The sequence below is a fragment of the Peromyscus maniculatus genome, chromosome 7 (assembly GCF_049852395.1).
Source record: "Peromyscus maniculatus bairdii isolate BWxNUB_F1_BW_parent chromosome 7, HU_Pman_BW_mat_3.1, whole genome shotgun sequence".
In the NCBI taxonomy this organism is placed as follows: domain Eukaryota; kingdom Metazoa; phylum Chordata; class Mammalia; order Rodentia; family Cricetidae; genus Peromyscus; species Peromyscus maniculatus.
Genome location: NC_134858.1, coordinates 38,759,383 through 38,774,290, shown reverse-complemented (window position 1 = coordinate 38,774,290; position 14,908 = coordinate 38,759,383). Strand labels below are relative to the sequence as shown.

The window sequence follows — 14,908 nt, the reverse complement described above, 5'->3', positions numbered from 1 at the left end:
ACTTGGAGTTAATGCTTCAGTCTGGCTACCAGTGCTGTGCAAGCCCCTGAGCCATAAGCTTGTTCATTTTGACCTCCCTGCCTCTGTAGCTCCCTGAGAGGGTATCTCAGTGCAGGATGCACACAGCCTGACTGCCAAGCCATCCATATTTATTTATTTATTTATTTATTTATTTATTTATTTATTTATTTATTTATTTATTTATTATTCACTCCTAACACATGTAGGACTTTCTATTAGCCAAGCATAAAGTAACGGTAGGTGCATTTTTAGGGGATAGCTCTGTCACTCACAGCACACCAATGCATTTCATAGGTTTGTGTCACCATCCTTGACCCTTTCCCAAATCCGCATGCCTTCACATACTCCCCTTGTCTTCGCTGCCTATGTGAAAGCCGGGTTCAGTAACTTGTCTGGTGAGAATTTGAGCCAAGTTGCCTCAGAAACTTCAACTTCAGGGAAGCCATCAAGCTTTGCGCCCTCTGCCAGCCATTGCTTGAATGGCAGCGCCCTGGTAATGTGACAGCAGTATAGACCGTTGCCATTTGACAGATGCTAATCTGTAACAAAAATTTAGTTTACCTGGAACGTTCATGGGTTTGAGATCCTTGGTGGCTAGTGAAGAAGGTGTTTCTGGTCTTGATACCTGGCTGGTTTTTTAGGTAGAACCACTGCTGTTTCTCCTGGTAGGAAGTTTCTCTTTCATCCTTTAAAGAGGTCATTTTGCAAGATTATGGGCCTCGTTAGGTGATGCTACCATGGCTTGAAGCATTTTAAAGTCCTTTTAATTCTTCTCCAGGGCCTGCCATAAATACAGACTTCCAAGCATTTGCACTGAGAGTGGATAGCTGTTACTCGAGGCAACATGAATTTGGTAATTCCCAAGTATTTAGATACTTAAGTGAGATGCTGGCAGTTTTTGGCTCCTAAACCTATTCTGGAGGAATTTTCCAAAGAGAGAATCTGAAAATGTCCTGAGTATGCCTTGTGAAGACATGCTGGGCTCAGTCTTCAGAAGGGGCCTTTGTCTGTTATTTACTTGGCTTGGTGGGCATGTTACTGCACATTGTTGGCATCCGGTGTAAAGGGTCTGTGGTGGGTTCTCCCTCCACCTCCATCGGGGCTCTCTCATGTGGCACTCCTGTGTTCTGTGCCATGGCTCTGTGCCCGCTGGAATGCTCTGCCCTGCCCAGTTCCTGTCCTCAGACCTGGTGGCTTACTTAGTCTTGCCCTGCATGACCTCTCATATTGCAGAGCCGTCCAGCTTTGCCTGGGATCAGCATCTATAAATAGGACCCACACGTTTGCTTGTTTGTCTGGGGACGTTCATTCTGCATGTGAAAATGTGTGCCATGTCATTTTATGGACACAGTCCATGTGGAAATGCCATCTTGCAATTGAGCATGTTTAGAGAACTTATTCTGTCAGCCCTCCTTTTCTTGGAACAGAAACAACAACACATTCCATACCTGTTTTGAGTTGTTTGTCGTTAGGAGTGGCCCTGTGTCGATTCCTATAGTGAGGGACATGGGTAGTTGAGGTCTAGGAATCCCTGGATTCCCACAGATGTTGGAGAAAGACGGTGTCTAGGGCTTCTGATCTGGTCGGCTAGCAGTTCTGCACTGGCGATGAGGTTGTTATGGTGGATTGAGTCATTTGCTAGAGTCTTTGAATGTTTTATCATGTGGATAAAACATTTCTCTTTCTGTGTGCACATGTGTATGTGTGTGTGCACATATATTCTTGCATATATGTGTGTGTGTATACTACCTCATATTCTCTTTTTCTTAGCACAAAGATGATGTCATTGTTAAATCACCTTACTTTGTATTTGTAATGCTACTTAAAACTGTCAAGCTGACAGCACCCCAAAACCTTGTCAATACTAATGGTCATCTGTTGTGGTGGTTAGTACTAACTGTCATCCTGACAGTCTAGAATCACAATCCAGATGGGCCTGTAGGCGTCTCTGTTGGGAATTATCTCCATCACGTTAGTTGAGATGGGAAGATCTGCACACTATGGGTTTTACCATACCCTAGCTAGGATCCTGGACTGTATAGATAAACAAAGGGAGCGGAACATCAATGCTACCTCATTCCTCCTCTGCTCCTTGGCTGTGAATGCAAATGGACCAGCTCCTCAAGTTCATTCTTCCCTGACGGACTGTACCCTGTGGCTGGGAGCAGAACCAGCCCTTTCTCCTTGAAGTTGCTTTTGTCAGCAACAGGAAAAGAAACTAAAATATCTACGAGTCTTGTTTCCCAGCCTGTCAGCAGGGCTTGGCCCAGCTTAGCTCAAGTCTTGGGTGCGTGGGAAGAGATCACATGGATTTCTGGGAGGGGTGAGAGGAGATAGGTCTATGAAATGATTCAGCCAAAGAACCAGCAGTTCGAGTGTTACAAAAGGTTTTAGTGTGTGTTTCCACCAGTTTCGTGATTAAAACCTACGAGTGGAAGAAAACAATGCATTCTCTGTATGACTTCGGCGCCTTGTGCCGCTCCATAGCTGTGTCCTGCCTCTAGTTGTGACAAAATAGGTGGTGGCCCCCTCCTCTGCCACTGGCAGAAGGGTAAGGGAGGGCAGGGAAGCAATTTGCCCATGTCTGTCCATCTGTGAGAGCCCAAGAGTGTGGTGTAGCGTTTTGGACATCTTCTCCGGCATTTTTTTTTTTTTTTTTTTTTTTTTTTTTTTTTTTTAGCCAAGCTGACCCAAGGGAAAGATCAGCATAGTGGTTAGATCAGTATAGTGCCTGGCCCTTCTGTGGATTTATTGCAGAATAGTGGCTAATCAGTTCCATGTGTGGTTTCTCACTCAGCCGTTAGCTGTTCTGTGCCACAAAGGACTTGAGAAGGGGAGACCATTATCTATTTCAGTGATATATTTCAATGAAGGGCATTTGCGCAGAAACCCATTCAGGCTGAAGCAGGTAAAAAATGTTACTGAAAGATAAGGGAGGTCGTAAGGAACCCAAAGATGGGAGATCTGCCCAAACCTTCAGGTGACTGTAGACCGGCATGTCAAACCACCGTTCCTTTCGCTGGGGCTGTGAAGAGGAGAGAGGCAAGAGTCTCCATGTCTCCTTCAGTATCCCGAGGAAAGAGTCTCCATGTCTCCTTCAGTATCCCGACTTTGTAGACGGTACCTGCAGATGTGCTCCAGCTGCGGTTTACACACTGGTTAGGCTTCTGTGCACCGCCTTAGGTCCTGATGCCCTGCAGCCCTTCTCCTTGCTCCAACTTCCCGGCTGATTTCTAAGCCTACAGTTGCACACCACCAGGAGGGACATCGGCTTCCCTTGAGCCCCGGCCATCTTTTAAACGTTATGTGTATGAGTGTTTGCCTGCATGTAAGTGTGTGCACCACACATGTGCCCGTCGTACTGACAGAGGCCAGAAGAAGACACCAGAACGGTAGAACTGGAGTCACAGGTGGTTGTGGACCATCTGTGAACCATGTCGGTGCTGGGAATGGAACCCGGGTCTTCTACAGGAGCAACAAGTAATCTTAATCTCTGAGCCATCTTCGCCAGCTCCATGGGCCCAGGCACTTATGGGAACAAGTCATTGAGAAGCCCTCACTGTGAGGAGTAGGCCCCTCAGGAGGGGCTCAGAACGGAGGTTTATCTCTGTGATTGATACTTCAGAGCTTTTCTAGGCTCCTCGCTGCTGCGTCATCCTGTAAGGAGACCTTGGCTCATGTTCTCTGGCTCCCCTATGACACTATTAACCCAAGCCTGACTTTTGTGTTTTCTCTCCAGGAAGCAATGCCTGTGTACCTCAGCCCTGCAGCCTGCTGTGTCTCCCGAAGGCCAACAACAGCAAAAGCTGCAGGTGTCCAGAAGGTGTGACCAGCAGTGTCCTCCCCTCCGGGGACCTGATGTGTGACTGCCCTCAGGGCTATCAGAGGAAGGACAACACCTGTGTCAAAGAAGGTGTGTCCCTGTCCTTAGCCCCCTCCTCCCCCCTCCCTTCTGAGCTCTGTGTTCACACCTCTGTCCCATATGGAAATGATACCTGTGAGATACTGAGAAGTTCAGGGTTGGCCTCTAAGGCCCCTGGCTCTTCAGTCCCCGTCACAAGAATCCTGGGTTCTTTATATAAAGGCCATAGCTGTGCCCCTCGGTTTAATGGCAAATGACATGAGCGTTCTTCACGGCCAGCTTCCTTTGGTTCTGTATATTCCTCTACTCACCCACCCCTCTCATACAAGTTCTCCGTTACGTCACATGCCTTTCTTTAACACATTGGGCCGGCTTGCCCCCCAGTCATACCTGGGTAAACTCCGCCAGAGCGGACTGCTCCCTATCTGCTGTCGCAGAGCTGGGAATGGCCCAGACGTTCAGATTAATGTTGGCCGGGGTCTAGAAGTCTTGACTTCCAAACTGTGAGCAAGTCATCTTTAGCCAGTGTGAACTGAAATCAATGGTTTTCCAATCTTTTCCTCTGAGTCTGACTGCCCCCTGACACCCCACTCCTGTCTCTTTGCCCATTGCCACCTCCTCAGCCCCTAGTGTCATATTCTTACCAACGAGAGCCCGGGAAAGGTTCTTGCCATGAAGGACTTGGACTGCTGGCTGAATTCCTGCGTTTCCTTATTCTCTGGGTCATATTTGCTTTGTAATCTAACCACACTTGTCTGAGGCCAGGGCAGGCGAGTGTACAATGGGAGCCTTATCGTCCAGCTTCCTTAAAAAAATACAAGTGGAGAAGAGATGACTCTCCTCCCTCAGAAACAGGAGACTTCCTTTCATGCTCTGAATGGCGTCTTAAAGCTACTTGGAAAGAAAGTCAACAGTAAATTATAAGAAGAGGGCAAAAAGGTTTCTCCAGTCACCACTGGAATGCTTTTGATGGTCCACGCAGGCCACCGGTGTCCTTGGCCCAGTGTGCTGAACAATGCTTTTATGTCCTATAGAAGTCCTTGCTTTGAAGAAGCCATGGAACTGAAAAAAAGAAAAAAGAAAGAAAGAAAGAAAAAGAAAAAAGAAGGAATATCATATAAGCAAAATCTTAGTAAACGGCTCAGTTATTAGATTAATGTATACATGGATATATAACTGTATTCAACTACATAAAATCACCCCTTCCTAACCCGAGATCCTCAAGTCCTTTATATAAAAGAGCATAGCATTTGCATATAACCTATATCCAACTTGCTGTCTACATCCCTGTCTACATCCTAGGTTGCTAATAATACTTTTACTTGCTAATGATAATAATAATATTGCTAATAACAATAGTTCAGGGAATGATAACCAAGGAGAGCAACGTTTGTTGTGTTCAGCACAGATGCTATTTCCGCTAAATAGTTCTGGTGTTTGGGTAGCTGAACCTTGAATATGGAAGCCGTGAGTGCAGAGAGCCAATAGGTGTGTATTATAGCTGTAGCTGTATCACCTGGGTGTGTCTGATACTCTGTAGACACAGCCTCTTGAAGGCTTATTTGTGTAATTTGTATTTCATTTTTTGCTGATGGTGAGATCTGTCTGCTCCTCACCCCCCACCCCCCCCCAGACCTGGGTGATGTCAGCATTTTCCTTTTCTTTATGGCAGTCACCTCTAACCCTCGCAGGCTGCCTCCTCTTCAGTTTTAAAGGAGAAAAAGAGAGACTCCGGTGGGGTGGGGTGGGGTGGGGTGGGGTGGGATGGGATGGGGTGTTTCCTGCCTCCTACGCATGTGTGCTCGCTGGGCCTTCCCTCTCCACTCCATCCCATAGGCAGCAGGATGGTGTTGGGGGAAGAACACGGAAACTGAAAAGAGAAAGTTTCGTGGCCCAGTGGTGAGAATAACGCTGGTTTCTCCCCACCCCCAACCCCTTGTTTAGAGAACACCTGTCTTCGCAACCAGTACCGCTGTAGCAACGGGAACTGTATCAACAGCATTTGGTGGTGTGATTTTGACAATGACTGTGGAGACATGAGTGACGAGAGGAACTGCCGTGAGTCCCCAGGCGTGGGGGAGTGCCCAGGGGGAGTGCCCAGGCTATTGAACATGCACCATTGCTCAGGAGGCTGGCTGCTCCTTCTGGGTTGTGGCCTGTGCTTTAGGATACCGGCTAGTCACTTTTGTGGTATTTATCTAAATGGGATGGGATTTGGGTGACAGAAAAAAAAATACATGTAAATGTATGTTAGATGTATGGTGTTATTTTATATTACATGTGTAAATTGAAGTCACGTGGCTACTTATATGTAAGCCTTCAAGGCTGAAATGGAGCTGACTTGACAATGTGGCTCATGATCTTGGTGTGTGCACTGTGATACATCTGGTAGCTTATTTGGTTTGTAAATTCAGCACTCAGACATCTCAAAGCCAGGCAATAGGTCCTCTTGTGGTGCTTCAGGTAGCTGGTGCCAGCTGCGGGCCAGGCTGAAGGGAGATTGTTAGAACCCATCAGTAGTGCCAGTTAGCCCGGAATGTGGGGAGATGTTGGTAGGAATACCAAGTAAAAGTGGCCTTTGTATTGCATAGCTTCTAAGGTCCAACTCCATTTCACAGGGCCTAGAGGCAGACGTCTGCTGAGTCTTCTTAGCTCTCCTTTCCTGGCTTAAGCTGTAACGGCTTTGATATCTCTTTATAAAGACATATGCTCCCAGGTGTTTATTTAACACCTCTGTCTCAGGCTCTTTGCTGGATGTCGGTAGGGAATTTTGTGTCTTGAGAAGATGCTGGATGGGGCAGTAGAGTGGTGGGCACTGTGATGGACAGGCCTGATCATCCAGGAAAGACACCCAAATCAACTCCGTTAGGCACCAATGAGGGGTTCTAAGGAGCATGGGGAACGCTGAACAGTGGTGGGGGGAAGAAAGTGATGGGTAAGGGAGCCGCCTACTCCCCACTCCCGTAGATGGTAGGGGAGGTAGCGTGGGTGCATAACCCTGATCAGCAGTTTTATGGGTCTTATTGGAATAGCAGATGTGAGCCACCCATCTGACATGGTAAGAGTTACCTTTGGAAGGATAAATAGTGGGCAGAGTGAACTGGATGAGAGAGAAGCTGACTGTAAGCAGGGAAGCCAGAGACCAAGTCAGGCCTGTCTTTCAAACTGATTACCCCTGGCTACCGAGAGGCTCTCTCCCCTGTGAACTGTAAGAACAGTTGAAGAGAGAAGTCTGTAGGCCCTGGCAGATGGATTTAGGCCTTCCATGGAGCACATGCTGGGGCCCCACGTGCCTTCACCTAGGTAACGACTTTAGAGCGTGGTGATCTGGCTTAAGTCTAGCCTAACTCATCAGGTCCACCCGAGGCTTACCATGCCCTTCCCCGCTCCTTTTGTATGAGCCCCTGTTACACACTTGCTTTGCCTTGGCCTTGGTGCACGCTTTTCCCATCCAGGAAAGGGGTGTCTTGAATGGCAGGCTGGGAGAGGCTTGGGCCTCTGGTGATCGTTTTGCTTACCAGGCCTTTTTTCTTTTATCCAAGTTGTTGTAGGAGGGTGTGGTGCTTGTGAGGGGATAGGCAAGGCTCTTTTCCAACATTAGTAAATATTCTGAAGTACACAGAGGAGATAATGGGAAGGAATTATTCCACACAGGGCTATGGGAAATAGCTCAGACATTAGGCATGGCAGAAGTAAAGAGATGCAAGCTGGTTGCTCGCATGTGTGAGACACGAGGCAGCAGGCCTTCCCTGTGCCCTGGGCTCAGGGTCTGCTAATAGCTCTGCATGTGGACAGAAGTCATGCCTTGTGTGTTTGCGCAGGTGGCTAATGGCCTCAGCACTGCCCTCCCACAGTCCCAGCCGAATGGATGCTCTTCCCCTGTCTCCACAGTTGGAACCCCTGAAGTGGGTGAAATATGGGGATGGCCCCGCCCTCCTCCTGGTTTGATGTGACTATCAGCTGAGGTTGACAGCCCACCCCACCCCCAATCTTGCCCCTAGGCAAGCTTTCTGCTCCCCTCGCTCTCACATGTGTGAACCCACTTGGCTTAGGTCTCCACGCGTCAGATGTGACGGGGTGGGGGTGGGGGTGGGGGGTGTGAGGCGATAAGGCATGTAAAGCCTCCGTCCTGGGACTCAGACCGAGGGGCCAGATCTGTCCCTCACCGCCCCTCCCTATCAGGAGTGACATGCCTATCCAGATGGTGAGCAAAGCCCTGTCCGCAGGCCAGGTTGCAGAACAAGGCTGGTGTGGCAGGGTGCTGTGGCCTGGGGGGACTACAGAGACGTCCCGAGGGGGCGTTGCAGGCGACTTGGGAGGGAGCCTGTCAGTCACTTGCCTCCCGTGAAACAGACTCCTCCAGCTGGGTGGATGTCAGACGCTCAGGTTTTGACGTGAATCCCCTGTAGTCTTGTCATTTCCTATTCATCCCCGGCCTCCTACCACGAGCTCAATTACAGGGAAGAAATGGAACCTCAAATAAGAGCTGCTGGGACGTCTAGCAGCAGCGTTGCCATTTGGAGTGTCATTTTACTGTGCACCTTCAAGCCTCCGTGCCGGGACTCTGTCCCGCTCTTTGGGTCGGCCCCTTAGCAGCTCGGGAGAGCAGCCTTCCTCCCCTGCGTGGCTCCTGAGGGACTTTCCACATTTCCGGATCTGCCAGGACATTTCTGCTTAGGAGAGGGAGTTAATCTATTTCCCTACCCATCGCTATGATGAGGGAGAAAAGAGACACTTATTAGGACCCATTCTCTACAGTCTGCTTGATAGGGTGTGGCCATAACCCTGTATCCCTCGTACTACCGCCAGGTAGCAGGGCTTGGCATGCTTTTCCTTACGTTCACTTTACTGCAGAGGAAAAGGGCACCTGAGGGGGCTTAAAATTACTTGCTTGAGGAAGAGTTAGAGCTAGGATTCGAACCCCTGCTTTCACTGAGTGCAGATACACTCTTCTGTGGTGGGAATCTAGCTACGCTTTCCTTTCCCTGGGGTGGTGTGCCAGCTGCTGGTGTCGGGTTGGGCTTCCCTTGTGGTAGTTCCGTAGACAACGTTGTTTACGTCACCCACTTGGGAAGAGTGCCTCACAGCCTTGAAGGATTTTAGGGGCTGCTTCCGCCCCTCACTCCTCTCCCAGCCAGAATGCAGTCTCGCTTTCGAGGCCCTGTTTCTCTCTCCAGCTGGCCCTGGAAACACATGCCCTTACCTAACTCGCACGTGAGTTTCAGGTTCCTGTGCGGTGGTTTCTGTCCTGAGGTCTGGTTATGGTTACTAATGAAAGTCTCCCTCCCTCCAGCTTTAGCTGCTTGCTGTTCTGGTGGGAGGTTTGTGGGGGGGCAGGATGAACCGGATGTAACGAACGTGTCCCCTCTTTTCCTCTGTAGCCACCACGGTCTGTGATGCAGACACTCAGTTCCGGTGCCAGGAGTCGGGGACTTGTATTCCACTCTCCTATAAGTGCGACCTTGAAGATGACTGTGGCGATAACAGCGACGAGAGTCACTGTGGTAAGGGGGTGCTCTGGGGGAGGGTCCTCTCACTGTGGTAAGGGGGTGCTCTGGGGGAGGGTCCTCTCACTGTGGTAAGGGGGTGCTCTGGGGGAGGGTCCTCTCACTGTGGTAAGGGGGTGCTCTGGGGGAGGGTCCTCTCACTGTGGTAAGGGGGTGCTCTGGGGGAGGGTCCTCTCACTGTGGTAAGGGGTGCTCTGGGGGAGGGTCCTCATGCTGTGGTCAGGGGTGCTCTGGGGGAGGGTCCTCACGCTGTGGTCAGGGGTGCTCTGGGGGAGGGTCCTCTCACTGTGGTAAGGGGTGCTCTGGGGGAGGGTCCTCATGCTGTGGTAAGGGGGTGCTCTTGGGGAGGGTCCTCACGCTGTGGTAAGGGGGTGCTCTGGGGGAGGGTCCTCTCACTGTGGTAAGGGGGTGCTCTGGGGGAGGGTCCTCACGCTGTGGTCAGGGGTGCTCTGGGGGAGGGTCCTCTCACTGTGGTAAGGGGGTGTTCTGGGGGAGGGTCCTCTCACTGTGGTAAGGGGTGCTCTGGGGGAGGGTCCTCATGCTGTGGTAAGGGGGTGCTCTTGGGGAGGGTCCTCACGCTGTGGTAAGGGGGTGCTCTGGGGGAGGGTCCTCTCACTGTGGTCAGGGGTGCTCTGGGGGAGGGTCCTCACGCTGTGGTCAGGGGTGCTCTGGGGGAGGGTCCTCTCACTGGTAAGGGGTGCTCTGGGGGAGGGTCCTCTCACTGGTAAGGGGGTGCTCTGGGGGAGGGTCCTCTCACTGTGGTCAGGGGTGCTCTGGGGGAGGGTCCTCTCACTGTGGTCAGGGGTGCTCTGGGGGAGGGTCCTCTCACTGTGGTCAGGGGTGCTCTGGGGGAGGGTCCTCTCACTGGTAAGGGGGTGCTCTGGGGGAGGGTCCTCTCACTGTGGTCAGGGGTGCTCTGGGGGAGGGTCCTCTCACTGGTAAGGGGGTGCTCTGGGGGAGGGTCCTCTCACTGGTAAGGGGGTGCTCTGGGGGAGGGTCCTCTCACTGTGGTCAGGGGTGCTCTGGGGGAGGGTCCTCTCACTGTGGTCAGGGGTGCTCTGGGGGAGGGTCCTCTCACTGTGGTCAGGGGTGCTCTGGGGGAGGGTCCTCTCACTGTGGTCAGGGGTGCTCTGGGGGAGGGTCCTCTCACTGGTAAGGGGGTGCTCTGGGGGAGGGTCCTCTCACTGTGGTCAGGGGTGCTCTGGGGGAGGGTCCTCTCACTGGTAAGGGGGTGCTCTGGGGGAGGGTCCTCTCACTGGTAAGGGGGTGCTCTGGGGGAGGGTCCTCTCACTGTGGTCAGGGGTGCTCTGGGGGAGGGTCCTCTCACTGTGGTAAGGGGTGCTCTGGGGGAGGGTCCTCTCACTGTGGTCAGGGGTGCTCTGGGGGAGGGTCCTCACGCTGCTCCCAGGGCTGTGTGAGTGCATGGGGTGGGTTGGAGTAGAGGATTTCTGATGGACTCTTGGGGTTTGACGTCTCCCAGCCCCATGCCCACTTCCACCCTCATGGCGGGGTCACTTCTCTCCTCTGCCCAGTTTTTGTTGAGCCCTTCACTTTCTTTCATGGGCATTCAGTTATCTGAAATACTTATCTCTGGAAAGACTTAATCTCTGACTAAATGGGATGTTGGATTCCCGGTTAGGGGATGACACCTAGACTCAGCCTCCACTGCTTGCTTCTTGATAAGCCTTTGTTTTCTAATCTGAAAAATGGGTCCTGCCTTCTCTTTTCGACAAGCTGTGAGATGTGAAAGCAAGGATGTATGTTTTCTGAGTGAATTCAGCGAGTTCTTTGGTTTTTTTTTTTCATTTAATTTATTGTTATTGCATGTGTCCATGATGTCTATGTGAGTGTGTGCGCCATGGTTTGTATGTGTGTGGAGGGGCTGTGTGTGTGTGAGTGTGTGTGGAGGGGGAACAACTCCTCAGAGTCAGTCAATTCTCACTTTCCCACCTTTGCGTGGGTTGTGGGGATTGAACTCGGGTTGACAGTCTTGCATAGTGAGCCCTTCACCCACTGAGTCACCTTTCTGCCCCCCAGAATCACTGGGTCCTTAGTAGCTATAGAGGACCCCCCCCCCTCTTTTGACCAAGTGGGATGATGGCCCCAGGATCTTACCTTTGTGACCGTTAATTTCCATTTTTTGGAGACAGTTTCTCTATATAGTCTATGGTGGCTTAGAACTCCAGGGTAATCCTCCTGCCCCAGGCTCCTGAGTGCTGGGAGTACAGATCCCTGCCTCTGTGCCCAGCGGCACAGATTCACCGTTGTTCTTTTTAAACCAAGCTAAGGTCATAAACTCTGTTAGAGGTCGGCTGGCAGCATTGATTCAGCATGGGCTTTCTAAATGGAGGTTTTTGTATTTGGAAGAACAACGTGCTGCCATCACAGGGACTGGGAGGGCCTGTCGTCTACTCTCTGACTGGGGTCTATCTTAATGGCCTCCTCAGTGGGATTATTCAAGATGACGGGGTCATCTCATGTCAGAATGAGGACCTGGGGCTCACGCCTCCTCTTTTGCAATGCCTTTCTGTGGCGTGGCACTGCCGTGCTCATTCTATGAGCACTGTCTTAACAGGCACTGGTCCCGAGCTGTTACTGTAGAAGGAGATTTAATGCAGTGTGTGTGTGTGTGTGTGTCGTGCACCAGCCTGGGAACCTACCAGACTGGAAGGGAAGTGAGAACGGAGGCCAGACGCCAACCCAGACATGGTGATGAGTTGCTGAGGCCTCGCTGGCCCTCCCTTCTGTCCGCAAGGTCAGGTCCAGCCACGCTGTGTGTGCGCACATGGACAAGGCCTGCTTTGTTTGCTAGGAGCAGGTGGCTTGACTCACAGGGACGAGATCTAGTGGAGCAGGGGCTGACCACAAATCATCTTTTTTTTTTTTTTTTTTTTGGTTTTTCGAGACAGGGTTTCTCTGTGTAGCTTTGCGCCTTTCCTGGAACTCACTTGGTAGCCCAGGCTGGCCTCGAACTCACAGAGATCCGCCTGGCTCTGCCTCCCGAGTGCTGGGATTAAAGGCGTGCGCCACCACCGCCCGGCCACAAATCATCTTAACACATGCAGATTAGTGGACACATTCAGGGCCACTTTTGCATAGAGTGTACCCTGGCCTGCCTAGAGGAGGAATGGGGATTTTTGTTTTATTTTTGTTCCATGATATTCTTTCAGCAAATGCATTTAAAAACAACCTTCGGGTCTACAGTTTTTTTTTTTCTTCATCCTTTCATTTCTGCCCCCAGGACTCAGAAGGCTAAAGCGTGTGGGTAGGGTAGAAATGTACCTTCCTTAGAAGAAATATAACCCCACGTGGTTCCAAGTCTCTGTTGTTGTCTAGGCTCCCTCTCTGGGCAAACTGCTGAGCATTCAAAAGCTTTAGCATCCGTCTTCTCCATCCCATGAACCAGTTTGGGTTCGTGGCCCAGTCCTGCCCCATCACAGGATCCTACTTATTGTAGTTCTCTGTTGCTGGTCCACGTCATGAGTCTCAGCCTCTTTCTTCATGAACGCCTCCTTCACCACCTGTGCTGCTAACCTGCCTTTGAGGAAGGCAACTTGGACAGCTGCCCTGGGTCCCGTGTAGTGTGTGTGTGTGTGTGTGTGTGTGTGTGTGTGTGTGTGTGTGTGTGTGTGTGTATGTGTGTGTGTGTACGCGCATATAGGCACCATGGCACACATGTGGAGGTCAGAAGACAACTTTGGGGAGTTGATTCTCTCCTTCCATTTTTACACGGGTTCTGAGGATGGAACCAAGGGTGTTGGGCTTACATGGCAAGTACCTTCATCTACATTCCTGTTGTTTTGAGGCTTAAGACAATTCCTCTTGGAAGTTCTGTGTCTCAGTCCTTTGAGGATTATGTTAAAAAAAATTAAAATGAGACCATATGACTTATAAGCAATAGAGATTAAATTTTCCTTGTCTTGGAGTCTGGGAATTCCCAGGTCAAGGTCCCAGCAGATTTGCTATCTCATGAGGACCTGGCCTATCCTGTGGTGTCGTCTCTGTGTCCCTAGATGGCAGAAGTAGTGAAGGGTGCCTGCTCCTGCAGTGAGGTCACAGATCCCGCTCTTAATCACCTTCTAAAGGTCCAGTCTCATTCTGCTGCATCGGAGATGGTTTCCATGTAGGGATGTGGGGGTGGGGGCATGTTCAGTCCTCGGTGGGATTTCATGATTTCCCCCAGGACCTAGAAAAGGTATTATAGGGAATCCTTGGTGAAACTATGCTTCATTATTGTCCTCGGGAAACTTTCCTTCTAAAGAACAAAGCCACGAGCATTCCGGAGGAAAGTCCTGAGCTGTGTCTCCTCCGTCAGAGATCTCAGCACTACACCCACTTTCCTTGAGGCGAGCATCTCCCAGTGATCAGCCCACGTAGCCTCTTCCTCAACAGTGTATCTCTGGGATCTTCTGTTTCTTGGAACTTCTGCCCTCTGGCCTCCCTGCTTCCTGCATCCCAACTTTCTTTCCATTACCGTAGCAGGCGAAGAAATATTTGTGGAGTAGGCTAAATGGATGCCATGATAAATGAGCGAGGTTTTTTTTCCCCCCTCGGAGTCCCAAGGTGTCAGTATTGTAGCACATCTAGAACCCATTTCCAGAATGCATGGTAGGAATTATTCTAGATGACCTTATGGCCTTGTTTTGAGGCCTTTCTGTCCAGTGTCTGTGGATGATCCATGATGGATGGCTCCTGGCAAAGGTCTCTGGGTCCACGCTCTCTGAAGGATCAGTGACGTGTGTCTGACTTCTTATGTGCATTGTCCCAGTGGCAGACTTCTGAGTGCGCCCTCCCTGATTCCCCCTGTGCTCTCTCCCCTGCAGAGATGCATCAATGTCGCAGCGATGAGTTCAACTGCAGCTCCGGGATGTGCATCCGCTCCTCCTGGGTTTGCGATGGAGACAACGACTGCAGGGACTGGTCTGATGAAGCCAACTGTACTGGTCAGTACTTCCTAGACCTAGTCAACAGTGCTCATCTACTTGTGTACTAGTTAGCATTGAGGCCTTAAGTTGGCGTAGAAATTAGACGCTGAGAACTAGCGTCTAGAGCAGCCCTCCTCAGAGCTGGTGTGTGATGAGATTATGAGCTAGGAGCAGAACTCACAGTGTCCTGAGGGATTTATATTCTGAATCCATCTTCTTGGTTCTTAGGACCAATAAATAGCAAACCATTCACACAGACTGACTGCAGATCTAGGAACCATGTATTTTTTTTTTTTAAGATTTCCTTTTATTTTATGGGTATTGGGATTTGCCTGCGTGTATATATTTGTGCCATGTGCATGCAGTGCCCTCAGAGGAGGTCAGAGAAGGGCGTCAGATCCCCTAGAACTGAGTTTCAGGTGGATGTGAACCACTAAGTCCATGGTTTGAGTAGCACTAACCCAGGTCATGTCGGTAAAATGGAGCATCCAAGCGTTCACTGAAACAGTTAAAGTGCAAACGGGGCTTGCATTTCTTCGAGGTAAGAGTTCATCAGAAATGAGATTGGAGACCTCATGAGTGGGAAATGAATG

General features: G+C 50.6%; 1 protein-coding gene across 1 annotated transcript in view; it reads left to right on the top strand.

The window, feature by feature from the left end:
- Sorl1 (sortilin related receptor 1) overlaps window positions 1-14,908 on the top strand; it is a 171,488-nt gene that overhangs the window by 102,349 nt on the left and 54,231 nt on the right. The window contains exons 22-25 of the mRNA XM_006981235.4: window positions 3,761-3,934; window positions 5,828-5,941; window positions 9,265-9,387; window positions 14,214-14,333. Of these exons, the coding sequence (XP_006981297.3) occupies window positions 3,761-3,934; window positions 5,828-5,941; window positions 9,265-9,387; window positions 14,214-14,333 (531 nt within the window). The remainder of the gene's footprint in view (window positions 1-3,760; window positions 3,935-5,827; window positions 5,942-9,264; window positions 9,388-14,213; window positions 14,334-14,908) is intronic.